Source organism: Chenopodium album, chromosome 2 (assembly GCF_948465745.1).
Source record: "Chenopodium album chromosome 2, dcCheAlbu1.1, whole genome shotgun sequence".
Lineage (NCBI taxonomy): Eukaryota > Viridiplantae > Streptophyta > Magnoliopsida > Caryophyllales > Amaranthaceae > Chenopodium > Chenopodium album.
In genome coordinates this window covers 78,668,592-78,681,921 of record NC_137835.1, presented here as the reverse complement: position 1 = coordinate 78,681,921, position 13,330 = coordinate 78,668,592, and the positions used below count along the sequence as shown (strand labels likewise).

Below are 13,330 nucleotides of genomic sequence, written 5' to 3'. Positions count from 1 at the left end.
AATTACATTTTATCATACTTAATCTCTGAAGTTAACAGGCAATTTCGATTCTTTTACTAATGGGCCATGCTCGCGGCCGCGACACTGTCGAGATTGTAGATGTCCATAAAAGAAATGAGGGTGTAGTTTGAAGAATCGTGGAAAGTGATCGAGCAATTAGTTAACAAATTTTATTAGTTCAAACAACACTATCAATACTAGAACTCGTATTCGTGTTACATTTTGAGAGTGAAAGAGTTGTAAATTTCTGAAGAAAGAATGTATGTAAAATTTAGTTATAGACCTCTTCAATAAGTTAAGAATGGTCTACTGTGAGTATGTATATGTGGGTATGATTTCTTGACCTAAAATTTTCATATCCAATTTTACAACGTACAAAAAATAAATGCAAGTGGTTTTCATGGATAACATAATCAAGATGGTAGATAATTTTGAAAGTCAAAGTTACACACCATGAACACAATGGAGGGAGTTTTCATTACAATCTTGATTAGTATGTGTTGTTCTACATTAATCGAGTGAAACTTAAGTAAGTATTGAAATATGTATCCCACATTCAAAAAAGATGAAATTGTATTCATTTAAGGCTAAAAGACTACTCAGCTACTCCCCTCAATCCCTTATAGAGTCATAGCCTGATTATTCATTAATAAAACTATTTCCACCTTATCAAAAATATGCAAATTCAGATAAATAATGCACTAGAAAAACCCAAATAAATTGTGAAATCAACAATGAATTGAAACCTTATTAACCCTGCTTAAATCATAAATAGTTTTGTATCAATCACTAAACTTAATAATGATCATTTATCCCTTTAATTGGAGATAGTTCTTCCTCATAGCATGAAGAATCTCAATGACCTTAACACTTGATGGAGTCGCATCTTTAACTTGAGGAACTTCACTGAGTGCCTTGGTCCAAGACGCCAAGAACGGGTACCTTTCTGCAGTGATATGCTTAAAGCCATAAAACTCTTCGACGACATCATAGGTTCCTAAGAAAGAATACAGGACTATGTCTAAGTATCCTGGTTTCGCTTCTTGGAAAGATGGACAGCCATTTGAGAATAACTCGGCTTTGATCAATTCTTCGGCCATATCCATCTTCTTCCAGTACTCCTTCATCTCATCTTCTGTAGGTTTACCTCCGTTTGTCATTGTTTTGCTTAATATCATCATTATCTGATCATACCATACAATTATTTTTATTGTTAGATATTAAAGAATTTAATACATACTCCCTCTATCCAAAATTACTCTGTCTCTTATTTCTCAAAATTAACAATATTAATAAATTATGAATTACCTTGCATTTAGTAAGTGACACAACTCTTGATCATGAATGAATTAAATTAAATATGTTGACACATACCACTGTGTACATATTTAACCAATCAAAATAAGTGGAACACAAATGACAAATGAAAAGTGACACATTTAACTACGTAGTACTATAAATGAAATGTCGTGACCATACGTACCATCAAGTACTACGGTGAGCACAATACTTAAGTTACAGAAGATCATCAAAGAGTAAGGGGCTTACGCTTACCTCTTGTAAGTACGCAGCCCAAAATCGATGTTTGGCTCTAAGGTAGGGATCCTTAGGGAGGAGATGCGGGGGATCAGGCCAAGTCTCATCAATATATTCGAGGATGATCATTGATTCCGCGATGGGTAGACCATTGTGCACAAGAACAGGCACTTTCTTATGCACAGGGTTGTGTTGCAACACCAACTCACTTTTGTTTGCTAAATCCTCTTCTTTGTATTCAAAATCTATGCCCTTAATAATAAGGGCAAGTTTAGCTCTCAAAACATAAGGACTTGCCCACATTCCATGTAGCTTTACCGAACTCTCTTCCTCCATTATGAGTTTTGTGAATGTGTGTCTTTTTTTTTTCTCTCTCTCTCCTGAATCCAAATTAAATTCTAGAGGATGTGTTATATATAAAGGTTTTTGTAACCTTCATATTTGACCATTCTTAAGGAAAGAAATGCCAATTGGTTTAAATCTTCTTTCAATACAAAGTACTAGCCATTCTAGTGGATGTGTGGTAAAGGTTTATGTAACCTTCATTTTTGACAATTCTTAAGAAAAATAAATTCTAATTGGTTGAAATCTTTTCCCAATTCAATTCAAAGTATTATTGATTTATGGGTAACAAATTAAGATCACATACATTGTATTTTAACAACAAATATATTTTAGGATTTTTTAGGAAATCACCAACATTTTTATTTTTATTTTATTTTTATTTTTTTTTTTTTTTTGAGAAAGCACAAACTATTCTTCTCGTTTTAGTAACAAGGACAAATAACAATTACGGAGTATTATTTATGAAATTTACCATAATCCATATAGGAAAACACAAGGACTTGCCCATGCATAATCCATGTAGCTTTACTGAACGCTCTTCCTCCATTACAACTATGGCTCGGATGTGCGTCTTTCTTCCTCTTTCTCACATAAATCAATTTTTAGTGGATATGTTGTAAAGGTTTTAGGCACCCTGGCCTTGAAAAATAGTATCAGCTTCAACTAGGTTAACATCTTCCCTCGAATCAAAGTATCAGCTTCAATATAGTCAACTTTGTCCAAATAAACTATCATAACTCGCATTCGTGTTAAGTTTAAAGAATGAAGGTGTAGTCATGTTGCAGATCTCTAAAGTAAAACGATTTAAGATCTAGTTAGGGTGTGGGCGTGTTGCACCAAAGGTTTGAATCACACAATAGATTTCGAATTTGGGGGGGAAGGGGGGGGGGGGGGGGGGGGGGGGGGGGATACTGTAATTAGTTCAAAATGTACATGTGTCTATAACGTTATGGGTCGTATAAAATGCTGAGATATGGATGTAGCTGAATGCGGAATGAATCCTAACTAGTGATTCTGACTTTTCAATATACAAAACACAAATCTATGGACATAGGATTGTCACATGCCAACAAAGCTCAATCTTGTGTAGGATAAGTCCGGCTAATTGCAGCACCTCTTCATCAAGGTAGTACTTGAGCTGTAGCCGTAGTCCATTATCGTAAACAAACATCATAGAACACCAAAAGTTACCATTGTCATGGACTCATGGTATGAATAATGCAAACCAAGAAAAACAATGATACCATGGCGGAGTATATGCTTTAATAATTAAATATGATAATTTGAGAAACCAGGCTGAAAAGTAGTAAACCAAAACAATCACCTCAATGTAATAATAGGCACAAGTACGGATCGTAAACAGGGTTCTTCCTAAGTCATCATCATCTTCTCTTAAAAACAAAATTTCTTCTGAGGAAACTAAGACAAAAAAAATTCACAGCCGCTCTAGTTCTTGGAAGCCTTTTCTTTAGTCTTCTGAATCTTCAATACCTTCTTCACAATCTTCTGCTCTTCAATTAAGAAAGCTCGGATGATTCTGAAGACACAATGAGCAAAAGAAGGAATTTGCATTAAAACTAGATGGTATGAAACAATGGGGTGAGCTAGATTGCAGAAGTGATTAGCATAATAGAGTATGAGAACATAGTCGACAAACCTTTCACGGACAGCACTGCCAGATAGAACACCTCCATAAGGACGGTTGACAGTACGCCTGTTCCTGGGCAATCGGCTTCTCTTGTACTCAGTAGGCCTCAAATGAGGAATCTGCAAAACAATAACCAAGGAATCAGTAAAAAGATGTCCTCAGAATGAATATAATACAAGGACAAACAAGTACTTTAGCAAATGAAATCAGTGAAACAGCCATTGTCAAATGAAATCCTGAGCATATAAGATACATCAAAAATTACACACTACATGGGAAATTTTTCTTGTTCACTCTGAAGAAGCAATGAAAGCAGCTAAATTAGGATCCTTTTATCTTGAAACCTGTTTAAAGTGGAACATAAATGAAGGAACAATGACTAATTACATTTGTATATACACATCCCAGTGACAAGATTTAAATATTCACCAGGACACAAGTCAGACAACCAAGCCTAAAATATGAGTAGCAACATATAGTCATAACTCATAAGATCCTCATACATGTAACATAATTCCTAAAAGAATCGCACAGTGAAGCATTCAATACTGACTTGACCAAAATAAAGTACCTCTAAAGGTGAACAAGTTTGGAAATCCCACATTTTAGTCCAAACAAACCCATAAACACAGAGCAATGACATAATCAAATTGTATCCGAAGACCGTGTCAATTAGGCTAGAGCCAATATCTACCCATAATCCCAAGTTAAACATTTTAACCAAAATCACAATGCTAGGATAACAAATTCAATACTGACTTGACTAAAATAAAGTATCTCTAAAGGTGAACAAGTTTGGAAATCCCACATATTAGTCCAAACAAACCCATAAACACAGAGCAATGGCATAATCAAACTGTATCCGAAGACCGTTTCAATTAGGCTAGAGCCAATATCTACCCATAATCCCAAGTTAAACATTTTAACCAAAATCACATTGCTAGGATAACAAGTCAAAATCGTCAAGCGGTAGCAATTCCAGCAATCAAGCAACACAGTTCTTTTAATATACCTCAGTCCTCAATACATAAATGAATATGATGACTTCAATTTAGGTTTACTTCAGTGAAATGCACAGTATGAACTATAACCACTTCACCTTAATGTTGTGAACACTATTGTATATGCCACTTTCTAATACAGCCACAGAAATCCTTCGCTATACATTCACAGCTTCACCCCATGCAAATTACAATTGGAATTTGGAACTTCTATTAGAGGTTCATATAAGTAATAGGGTATAGTTCAAATGTTATCTAACAAAGACTACAATGTTCTAAATTCTACCGTAACAGAGGTAGTAAGAAATTTAAGATGGAGATACAAGATACAATATCAATCCCAGATTAACACAGCTTACTACAACAAATAATATCAGCAACACAACTATGAGCAATAATCAACGAAATGCCTTCCCTCAGCTTACAATCATCCATCACAGAATCATCAAATAATCAATTCATTGCTTAACATAATAAACTAATGATAGTCTTTCAATAATAACCAGAATTCAAACAAACAAAATACCACATTCCACTGGTATCAACCAGTAACAAGATCATACAACATACTCCATGTTTCGCTGTCAAACTACTAATTCAAATTACACTATCAATGCGACTAATAGTGCCAAATTCAGAACGTGCATAAACAGATAATCAACAATCTGCATTTGCAAAATGAATCAGAAAAACAAAGAAAATGAGACATACTCCTTGAATTCTCTTTCCAGTAACAGGGCACTTTGGGCCACTAGCTCTCTTCTTTGTAGTCTGGTAAACCAACTTTCCACCTATTAATCAAAATCCCAATAATCAAACCAAACAAAAACTAACAAATCAAAACCGATTCAGCAAATTAGCAAAACCCCACAATCATAATCAAAACCCAGTAATCAAAAAACCAATCAAATCAAAAAGATTATAACTTTACTTCAACATCATGCAGCATTACAATCAAAACCCAGAAATGAACAAAAGAACCCCATGAAATGGGGGAAATTGAAAAGAGAGGAGAGAGAAAGAGGAATAACCAGGGGTTTTGACGATGCGATGTTGGTTGGATTTGGTGGCATAGCTATGGCGTTTACGGTAAGTGAGACGCTGCGCCATTGATGAGTTGTTTAGTTTCTCTCTCCTCCTCTTCTGCGTCTCACACTCTCTCTCTCTCTCTTACTCCAACGGCAGCAGAGGTTATGATAGGTTTGAGGAGGCGAAGAAATTAAAACCCTAATCTGTTTGTGGGAAACCTAGATCTAACGGTTTGTGTTGTCAAACCCTTTTTGACGATATAGATGTTGCCACGTTATCTCCTTTTTATTTGGTTTTTGTTTTTTTTGGTAATTAGTGGGATTTTTTACAAATTACAATTCGCTGTAAATTGAAATTCACAAATATGTTTTCCAAAAAAAAAAAAAAAAAAAAATCACTTATATGTGTTCAACCACATAATTAGTCGCTTCACAAAAACTGTTTAACAATAATTTAATAGGGTTACCTTTGCGACAGAGAGCTTATCGCAATGTTTAAATGGGATTACTTTAACAAGTGGGGTTATCTCTTTACAGATAATGGTTAAAACAAAAGCAAAGAGGATGCTCGAATGTATAATGGGATTACTTTCTTACATTAGTTGGTACACGGCTAAATTGGGGTTGCTCTTATGATATAGGGTCTTTTCAATAGTTCTCTGTAGTGTTTTGGGTATCGATTAGAAATTGATTTGCCTAAATCAAATTCTTCAAAACTTGCCTGGTATAAATATAATGTCACAATGTATAGGTTAGTATGTTACGAGTTACTATTAGCCTTTTAAAAAGTATTGACTAAAACTTGTCAAGATATATATTTATAAATACTATTCCAAAACGTGTAGACATGACTTTTACTGTATTACATTATTTTTCCATCAATTGTTTTTGCTTGCTAAATACCGCCAACGTTTTTTATCGAACCGCCAACAAAAGTAATGAAGGGAAAAAATTACCCTTATTCATCCCCATTTGGTTTTCTCTCTCCTTAGTCCATGAATACTCAAACTCACATGTGAACCACCACCACCCACACCACCACAAAATTAAAAGCAACCACCACCATTATGAGTCAACGGCCACCACCACCACGAGTCCACGACCACCACCATCAACGCCCACAACCACCAGGAGATTATGTTGCCCAACATACAACATCCGTCGAAAAACGCTGACCCACCACCTTCCCTCATCGGCTGAAAGGTGGTGTTGTTTATTCCGACGATCTACAAAACCGGCGCGCATAACCAGTCAATCGAGACAGTAATCAGCGTTCAAAACCGGTTACCGTGCCGGTTGACTAGTTTTGGACGCCGGTTAACCGTGATCAACCGGAGGCCAAAACCGGTCACCCTGCATGGTAAACAGTTTGGACGCCGGTTACCGGTGCCGTTCACCGATTTTGAGAGTCGATTTCCAGTCCCGTCAATAATTTCACCGTTGCATTCGTCGATCCCCGCAGCCTTTTACTCGCCGACCCCTTTACTGTCACAAATCTGTAACCACTGTCGCCGCTACCATACATTGACACACCACCGCTTCCCTACATTATTATGTTGTCGCTGCCCTTCACCTCCGCCCAATGTGGTTGTAGTTGGTGACAGGTTGACACTTGACAACAATGGTGATTGTGGATGGTTAAAGAGAGGAAAAAAAGAAAGAAAGAGTAATGGTATTATTGTCTCATAACATCAAATGTTGGCGGTTTTGATAAATATTGTTGGCGGTGTTTAACACCTCCCTTAAAATGGCTTTAAGCAATGTTGGGCTAAGCCATGGGCTTGGCCTGCTAACCTAAGACCTTTTTCAGGCTCGGGCCGGTAGCCTGGCCCAAATCCATGGATCATGTTGTCGGGCCTAAAATTGCATAAACATGGCCCAAACATGACCCAAGCCCATGGGCCTTTATGGGCAGGTTGGCCCGGCCTTTGTGCTTGCCCATAGGCCCATGAACATTCCTCAATATATTCAAATTTTCTTGCATTTTGTAAGTTATGAGATGGCTATATATCCAATGAATGATGGTTGATTATAAAACTTTGTTATTCTTCATTTTGATTAATTAATAGTTAGTTTGATATTTTTTATATTTGTAATAGGATATTTTGTTATACAATGGAGTTGGGCATGCCCACGACCTATTTACAGCTTGTGGCCCTTTTAAGTTCTTATATGGGGCCATAAAACGAGACATAGACCGTGTTGTGCCTACGTTCAAAATTACTTGGCATAGGCAAGGCCCATGGCCCAACACGAATTGTGTCAGGCAAACAATGTGCTAGTGCTTGGTTGGGCCTAATGGGGCGACGGACTAGCCCGGCCCAATGTCATATTTACTAATACTAATGACTACATCAACACTTAACCTTGTAGGCAGGCACTACTAGTTGGTAAACACTACATACTAGTGTCAAGATTTCAAATGTATCCTAGAAACTGCTACTGCTACTAATGTGAAAATTATAGTGTCAAGATTTCAAATGTGAAAATTATTATGAAACGAAAAGAGTACAAACAAAGTACAATATATTTTAAGTTTCTTCCAAAAACAAAGGGGCATATTATAGAATTTCCCCTATATCGATAAGTTAGAGAACTTAATTTTTTTTCTTTTAATATTTGATAAGTAAAAATTTGTCAATTGTAGTCATTTAAAGTTTGTATATTGCGAATTGTAGCCATTTACAAAAAAAAATTACAAAATGCAACCCAAAAGTACTAATAAGTTGTCATCCAATTCAATTTTTTCATCGATTTGCACGTCAAAAAAAAAATTTCGTCAAGTTTTTAGGAGTTATTTTAGCTCTTAAGGGTCCGAATTGTCAGATTAAGCTCGAAATTGACAAAAAATTAATGTAAGTGCCTCTTTTTCACGGCAAAAAATAGTTGCACACAAATCAATATTTTTTTGATAGGCAAAATGTGGCATTTACATTTTTTTGCCAATTCTTAGCTCAATTCGAATCCTTAAGCGCTAAAATGACCCTTAAAACCTTTAGAAAACATTTTTAAGCACACAAATTGACGAAAAAATTGATTTGGATGGCAATTGACAAGTTAGTAGTACTTTTGGTTTGCAATTTCTAACTTTTTTTTTTTAAAAAAAATGGCTGCGATTTACAAAATACAAACTTTTAGGCTGCAATTGACAATTTTTTCTTCCTTAATAATAATAATAATAATAATAATAATAATAATAATAATAATGGAAAATTGACAAAAATTATCTCAACCTTTTCCCGTTCACTCAAAATAATCCCAAATTTGGATTATTTTTAAATAATCCGAATTTTGACAAAAATTATCTCAACCTTTTCCCGTTCACTCAAAATAATCCCAAATTTGGATTATTTTAATAATCCGAACTTTGACAAAAATTATCTCAACCTTTTCCCGTTCACTCAAAATAATCCCAAATTTGGATTATTTTTAAATAATCCGAACTTTGAGGGTCATTCGATCAAAATGATCCCAACCAGTCACTTAACATGTATAACAGGTTAAGTTGTCATGTGTCGCTATTTAATTGGCTGAAAAAAATAAAAAACAAAAAATACCAACTGCTTGAACCTCCATCCACTACCACCCTCTCCACCATCTAGCCATGACACCATGTCGGAACACTCATCTCGCCGTCGCCTAGAAAGATTCTCCCCCGTACAAGCGTCAGCGACGCCCCTCCCTTGAATCACAAAAACACCCATATCGCAACTCGAAACCCCAAAAAACCCTCCCACACCCGCATTAAACCCCCAAATCAGCCCTCATTGTAGGGAATTATAGGTACTACACAACGGAATAAACATGAATCATATTCATACAATACCTAATCCCAAGATCTAATGCATAACACATAAAGAACATATAATCGTACCTTTGAAGCGTGATTCCACGTGCGATCGAGCAAGAACAATGGGAGATAAAGACCCCAAGTGTGGTTCCTCTACTTGGTCCACGGGCACAGATTAAGACCTCCACTAATGCTAGTTAGTTGCAATTGAACCCTTCAATTGACCTTCTACGGAGAAGAACAAGCAACGAACCAACCACGAACCACCACGAAACACCACACGCGCCACCAAGGGTGGTCGGCCGTGAGTCCAAATGGGGAGGAGAGGGAGCCGTGAATTAGAGAGGGAATTAGGGTTTTGGGATTGGTTGCCTTGATGTCAAAATTCACTGTGTGTGAATATAACTGCATTTTGAAACCCTAGGCATGGATCTTATTTATAGATCTCATCTCTAAATAAGAGCCCATGTCAAAAGCCCAAAACCTAATTATAATCTAACTATGCTAGCCCAATCCATTTCATGATTAGTTAATTGCTCATGAGGCCCATTAATGGGCCTCTAACTTGCTTAACCCAATACCCTTGTGTGTGACCTCATAGGATCCATTTTAGCGGGCTTTTGACCATTTGACTAGCCCAAAGATCATCTCTCATAGTCTAGCAACAGATCGATGTGACGTCTCAAGAGAACGAACTTATTATCTCCATAATAGTGATCCTTGATATATCTAGTAATTGCACTTATCGAAGACACAACTCCTTCACTCATCACCCTGGGTACCCTTACAACTAGGGGTTTAGAGGGTGGGGGAGGGCCGATTTGGGGGTTTAATGCGATGGGGGAGGGTTTATTTTTGGGATTTTGGGTTGTCGTAAAACACATTTTGGGTGGTGATTCATTAGGTTGGGGGTTTCGAGTTGCCTTTGAACAAGTTGCTATGCGCCGTCAAGGTTGGGGGCGGGCAGATCTGGCCGGGCGGGGTTAGGTGTTGCAGACATGGTGGTGGTTGGCCAGATTTGGGCGGGCGGAGTTAGGGTTGGGGGTTGCCGGATTAGTTGTGTTCGGCCGGTAAGGTTAAGTGAGTGTTGGTTGTGGATTTTTTTTTTTTTAAATAATTTTTTTCAACCTATAATGTGCTTACATAGTTACATGTGTCACTTAAAACAGTTTAAAAAAAAAAACCTCTTTAACAAGTTACCGGTCACTTGGGTTTATTAAAAGCGAATGACCCCTAAAGTTTAGATTATTTAAAAATAATCCAAAGTTGGGATTATTTTGAGCGAACGGCAAAAGTTGAATTAATTTTTTTTTCAATAATAATAATAATAATAATAATAATAATGTTTTGCTTATTTTTTCATAATAATTTAAAGGAAATTTTATATTTTAACACCCGAAAAAAACCCAAAAATGCAAAAAAAATATATATATATTTTAACACCATTTTTTTTTTAAGAAAATTGATTTTACCACCACTTAACAGATTCCGTCCAAGAATCCGTTAGGTGGGGTCCATGCTGTCACATGTTCTTAAACTATTGGTTTTAGAAAAAAGAAAAAAAAAAAATTACAGCCACCCAAACACCACTACCGCCACCAACACCGCATCCCTACCCCCACACGCACGGCTTCAACTCGCCGGCATCGTAACCCACCCCCCTGCCCAACCTAGACCACCGGAACCTACCCTCCTCCACAGTTGCGACCACCAAAACGCATCTCCTCCCCATCTCAGCGCACTTTTGACGGGGCTCTTCGATCTTCTTTAAAGCGTATTGTTACTGCTTTAGGACTTGGTTTGGCGATTGGCAGTGGCAGCTTGCCACCTTACCATTTGCGTTTGGAGGGCTTGGTGTTTATTCTGCAGGTGATGTTCGGCATTATGCTTTTCTTGCTTCTCGGTTACAGTTTGCTGGGTTGCAGACAAAGCTTCTACGACATGCTGACATTGTTGTTCATGGTCGAGCTTTTGAAGATGCTTTGAGTCTATTTAATGGCGCGATGGAGTTTGATTTTGTAAGTAATCCTAGTGAGGTCGCTGCCCCGAAACTGATGAAGAAATTGGCAGATATATATTTCACGTAGGTTACCGATTCTACAGAATCCACCTTTTCATTACCCCTTCGTCTATCAGCATTGTGGAAATCTCAGCAGGGAGATCACACGTCTGCTTGGCTTCGGGACGTTCCTGTTTCAGGATTGGGTCAGACTATGAACACAAAGCTTACCGATGTGTGTTATGCTCCCGATTGGGTGTTCCGTTGTTCTCTGCCTCGACACCGTGCTCTGCTTGTTCGAGGGTTTTTCCAGGGGATGTTTTTGGCGATCACGCGACGTCGTGTGCTGGTATCGTGGATATTAAACATAGACATAATGTTGTTTGAGATACCTTAGTTGATGTTTGCTATTGTTCTGGGATTTTAGCAAGGAAAGAGGTTGACATTGGGTTGTCTGGAGGGAACAACAAGTCCCTCGGACCTGCTGGTGTGTTACTTTATTCCTGGGATCGTGGTCGCGATATCTGTGTAGATTTGACAGGATCTTCTCATTTGACACGGTCAGGGCTATATGACTTTATTTCTAGACGGGTTGTGGCTGATGCAGCTCATCGGAAGCGGGTTAAGTATGAGGCTCATTCTCAGACGATTGGATATGGGCTCATTCCCTTCTCCTTTTCTTCGTTTGGTGAATTAGAGAAGGAGGTTGTCGCGTTGCTTAAGCAAGTTCAAAGGTTCTCGACGACGCAAGACATTGGAGAAACGTGCTGCAGCTCATATTTTTTACTAGGGTAGGATTTGCTATAGCTAGAGGAGTGGAGGCTCAGATTGTATTCCGGCTTCCCACTAATTTATTGTAGGTTGTATGACTTTTGTTTTTGAGATATAATAATAATAATAATAATAATAATAATAATAATAATAATAATAATAATAATAATAATAATAATAATAATAATAATAATAATAACCATGTGATAATAATAATAAAAATTATCTCGGTTTGGGGCGACTAGGGTTGGGTAGTTTTAGGCTTCATCACCGGCTTCCACGTCAATTTTCCGGCTTCTTCTCCGGCGAAGTGTTAGGTCTCAGGCAAAGGGCGTTTTCTGGGTTCTTAGCAGGCAACAACTACGCAATTTTCCGTCGAAATTCATCAGTCAGTTCAGGGCTTTTTTCTGAGAGGTTGCGCGACCATTTTCAGCGGTTTTCCAGCAGCAGCTTCAAACGTGGTCTACTCTGTTTTTAGTCGTGATTTTGGGTGCGTTTTTTGATCGATTTTGGTGCAATGTTCAGGCGGCTTTTGGGTCTGTTTTGAGGGCTGTTTACGAGCTGGTTTCAGGCTGGTTTTCAGGCGACATTCTGGTCGATTTTGAGGCAATATTCAAGTTATTTCTGCTCTGTTTTCAATCGTGTTTTTGGGTGCGTTTTTGGAGCATTTTAGTGCATATTTCAAGCGGCTTTTGGGTCAGTTTTGAGGGCTGTTTGCGGGCTGGTTTTCTAGCAAAATTCTGTTCGTTTTTTAGGCATAATTCAGGTTAGTACTGGTCGAGTTTTAGGCTGTGTTTTGTGGCAGTTTCGGGTGCAGTTTCGACTGCTTTTGGGTGCAGTTTATGGTCTGTTTCTGGTGCATTTTCCGGCGTATTTCAGGTCAGTTTTCAGGCGTTTTGGCTCTGGTTTAAGTCTAGTCGTGGACTGGTTTTCTGGTCAATTTTTGGCCAGTTGTTTTAGTGCGTTTTGGTGGTGTTTTTGGTGTGTTTTGGGTGCAGTTTTCAGGTAGCTTTATAGGGGTTTAATTGGAAGTTTCCAAGTGTCTCTTGGGAGGTTATTTGCAGCCTATGTCGGGAGTCACTGTGAAGTTTCATTGTCCGTTTGTGGGTCTTAGTGGTTGTCAAGATGGGAGTGGAAATGGCCTTACTCGACGTTCTCTAATCAGGCATCTTAGTGATCGTCATTGTTGTATCGGTGCGCGAGATATCACCC

At 37.8% G+C, this 13,330-nt stretch overlaps 2 protein-coding genes across 2 annotated transcripts; both read right to left on the bottom strand.

Moving 5' to 3' along the window:
* Window positions 1-384: 384 nt before the first annotated feature.
* On the bottom strand, window positions 385-1,927 carry LOC145588873 (glutathione S-transferase U9-like). The gene is made up of 2 exons (XM_081645470.1): window positions 1,555-1,927; window positions 385-1,184 (listed from the first exon to the last, which is right to left on the bottom strand). Exons 1-2 carry the CDS (start codon window positions 1,870-1,872, stop codon window positions 810-812), a joined length of 693 nt encoding a protein of 230 aa, XP_081501596.1. The 5' UTR covers window positions 1,873-1,927; the 3' UTR covers window positions 385-809.
* A 1,210-nt stretch (window positions 1,928-3,137) lies between these two features.
* LOC145601738 (large ribosomal subunit protein eL34-like) lies at window positions 3,138-5,742 on the bottom strand. The gene is made up of 4 exons (XM_081657811.1): window positions 5,562-5,742; window positions 5,242-5,321; window positions 3,539-3,648; window positions 3,138-3,418 (listed from the first exon to the last, which is right to left on the bottom strand). Exons 1-4 carry the CDS (start codon window positions 5,638-5,640, stop codon window positions 3,328-3,330), a joined length of 360 nt encoding a protein of 119 aa, XP_081513937.1. The 5' UTR covers window positions 5,641-5,742; the 3' UTR covers window positions 3,138-3,327.
* Between the last annotated feature and the right edge of the window lie 7,588 nt (window positions 5,743-13,330).

Bases quoted from the DNA above. Each gene is read 5' to 3' on its own strand.
- LOC145588873 (XM_081645470.1), bottom strand. From the start codon at position 1,872: ATGGAGGAAGAGAGTTCGGTAAAGCTACATGGAATGTGGGCAAGTCCT. The intron at 1,185-1,554 runs GTAAGCGTAAGC...TGGTATGATCAG, and splicing joins GGGCTGCGTACTTACAAGAG to ATAATGATGATATTAAGCAA.
- LOC145601738 (XM_081657811.1), bottom strand. From the start codon at position 5,640: ATGGCGCAGCGTCTCACTTACCGTAAACGCCATAGCTATGCCACCAAA. The intron at 5,322-5,561 runs GTTATTCCTCTT...TTTGATTAATAG, and splicing joins TCGCATCGTCAAAACCCCTG to GTGGAAAGTTGGTTTACCAG. The intron at 3,649-5,241 runs GTATGTCTCATT...ATTGTTTTGCAG, and splicing joins CTGGAAAGAGAATTCAAGGA to ATTCCTCATTTGAGGCCTAC.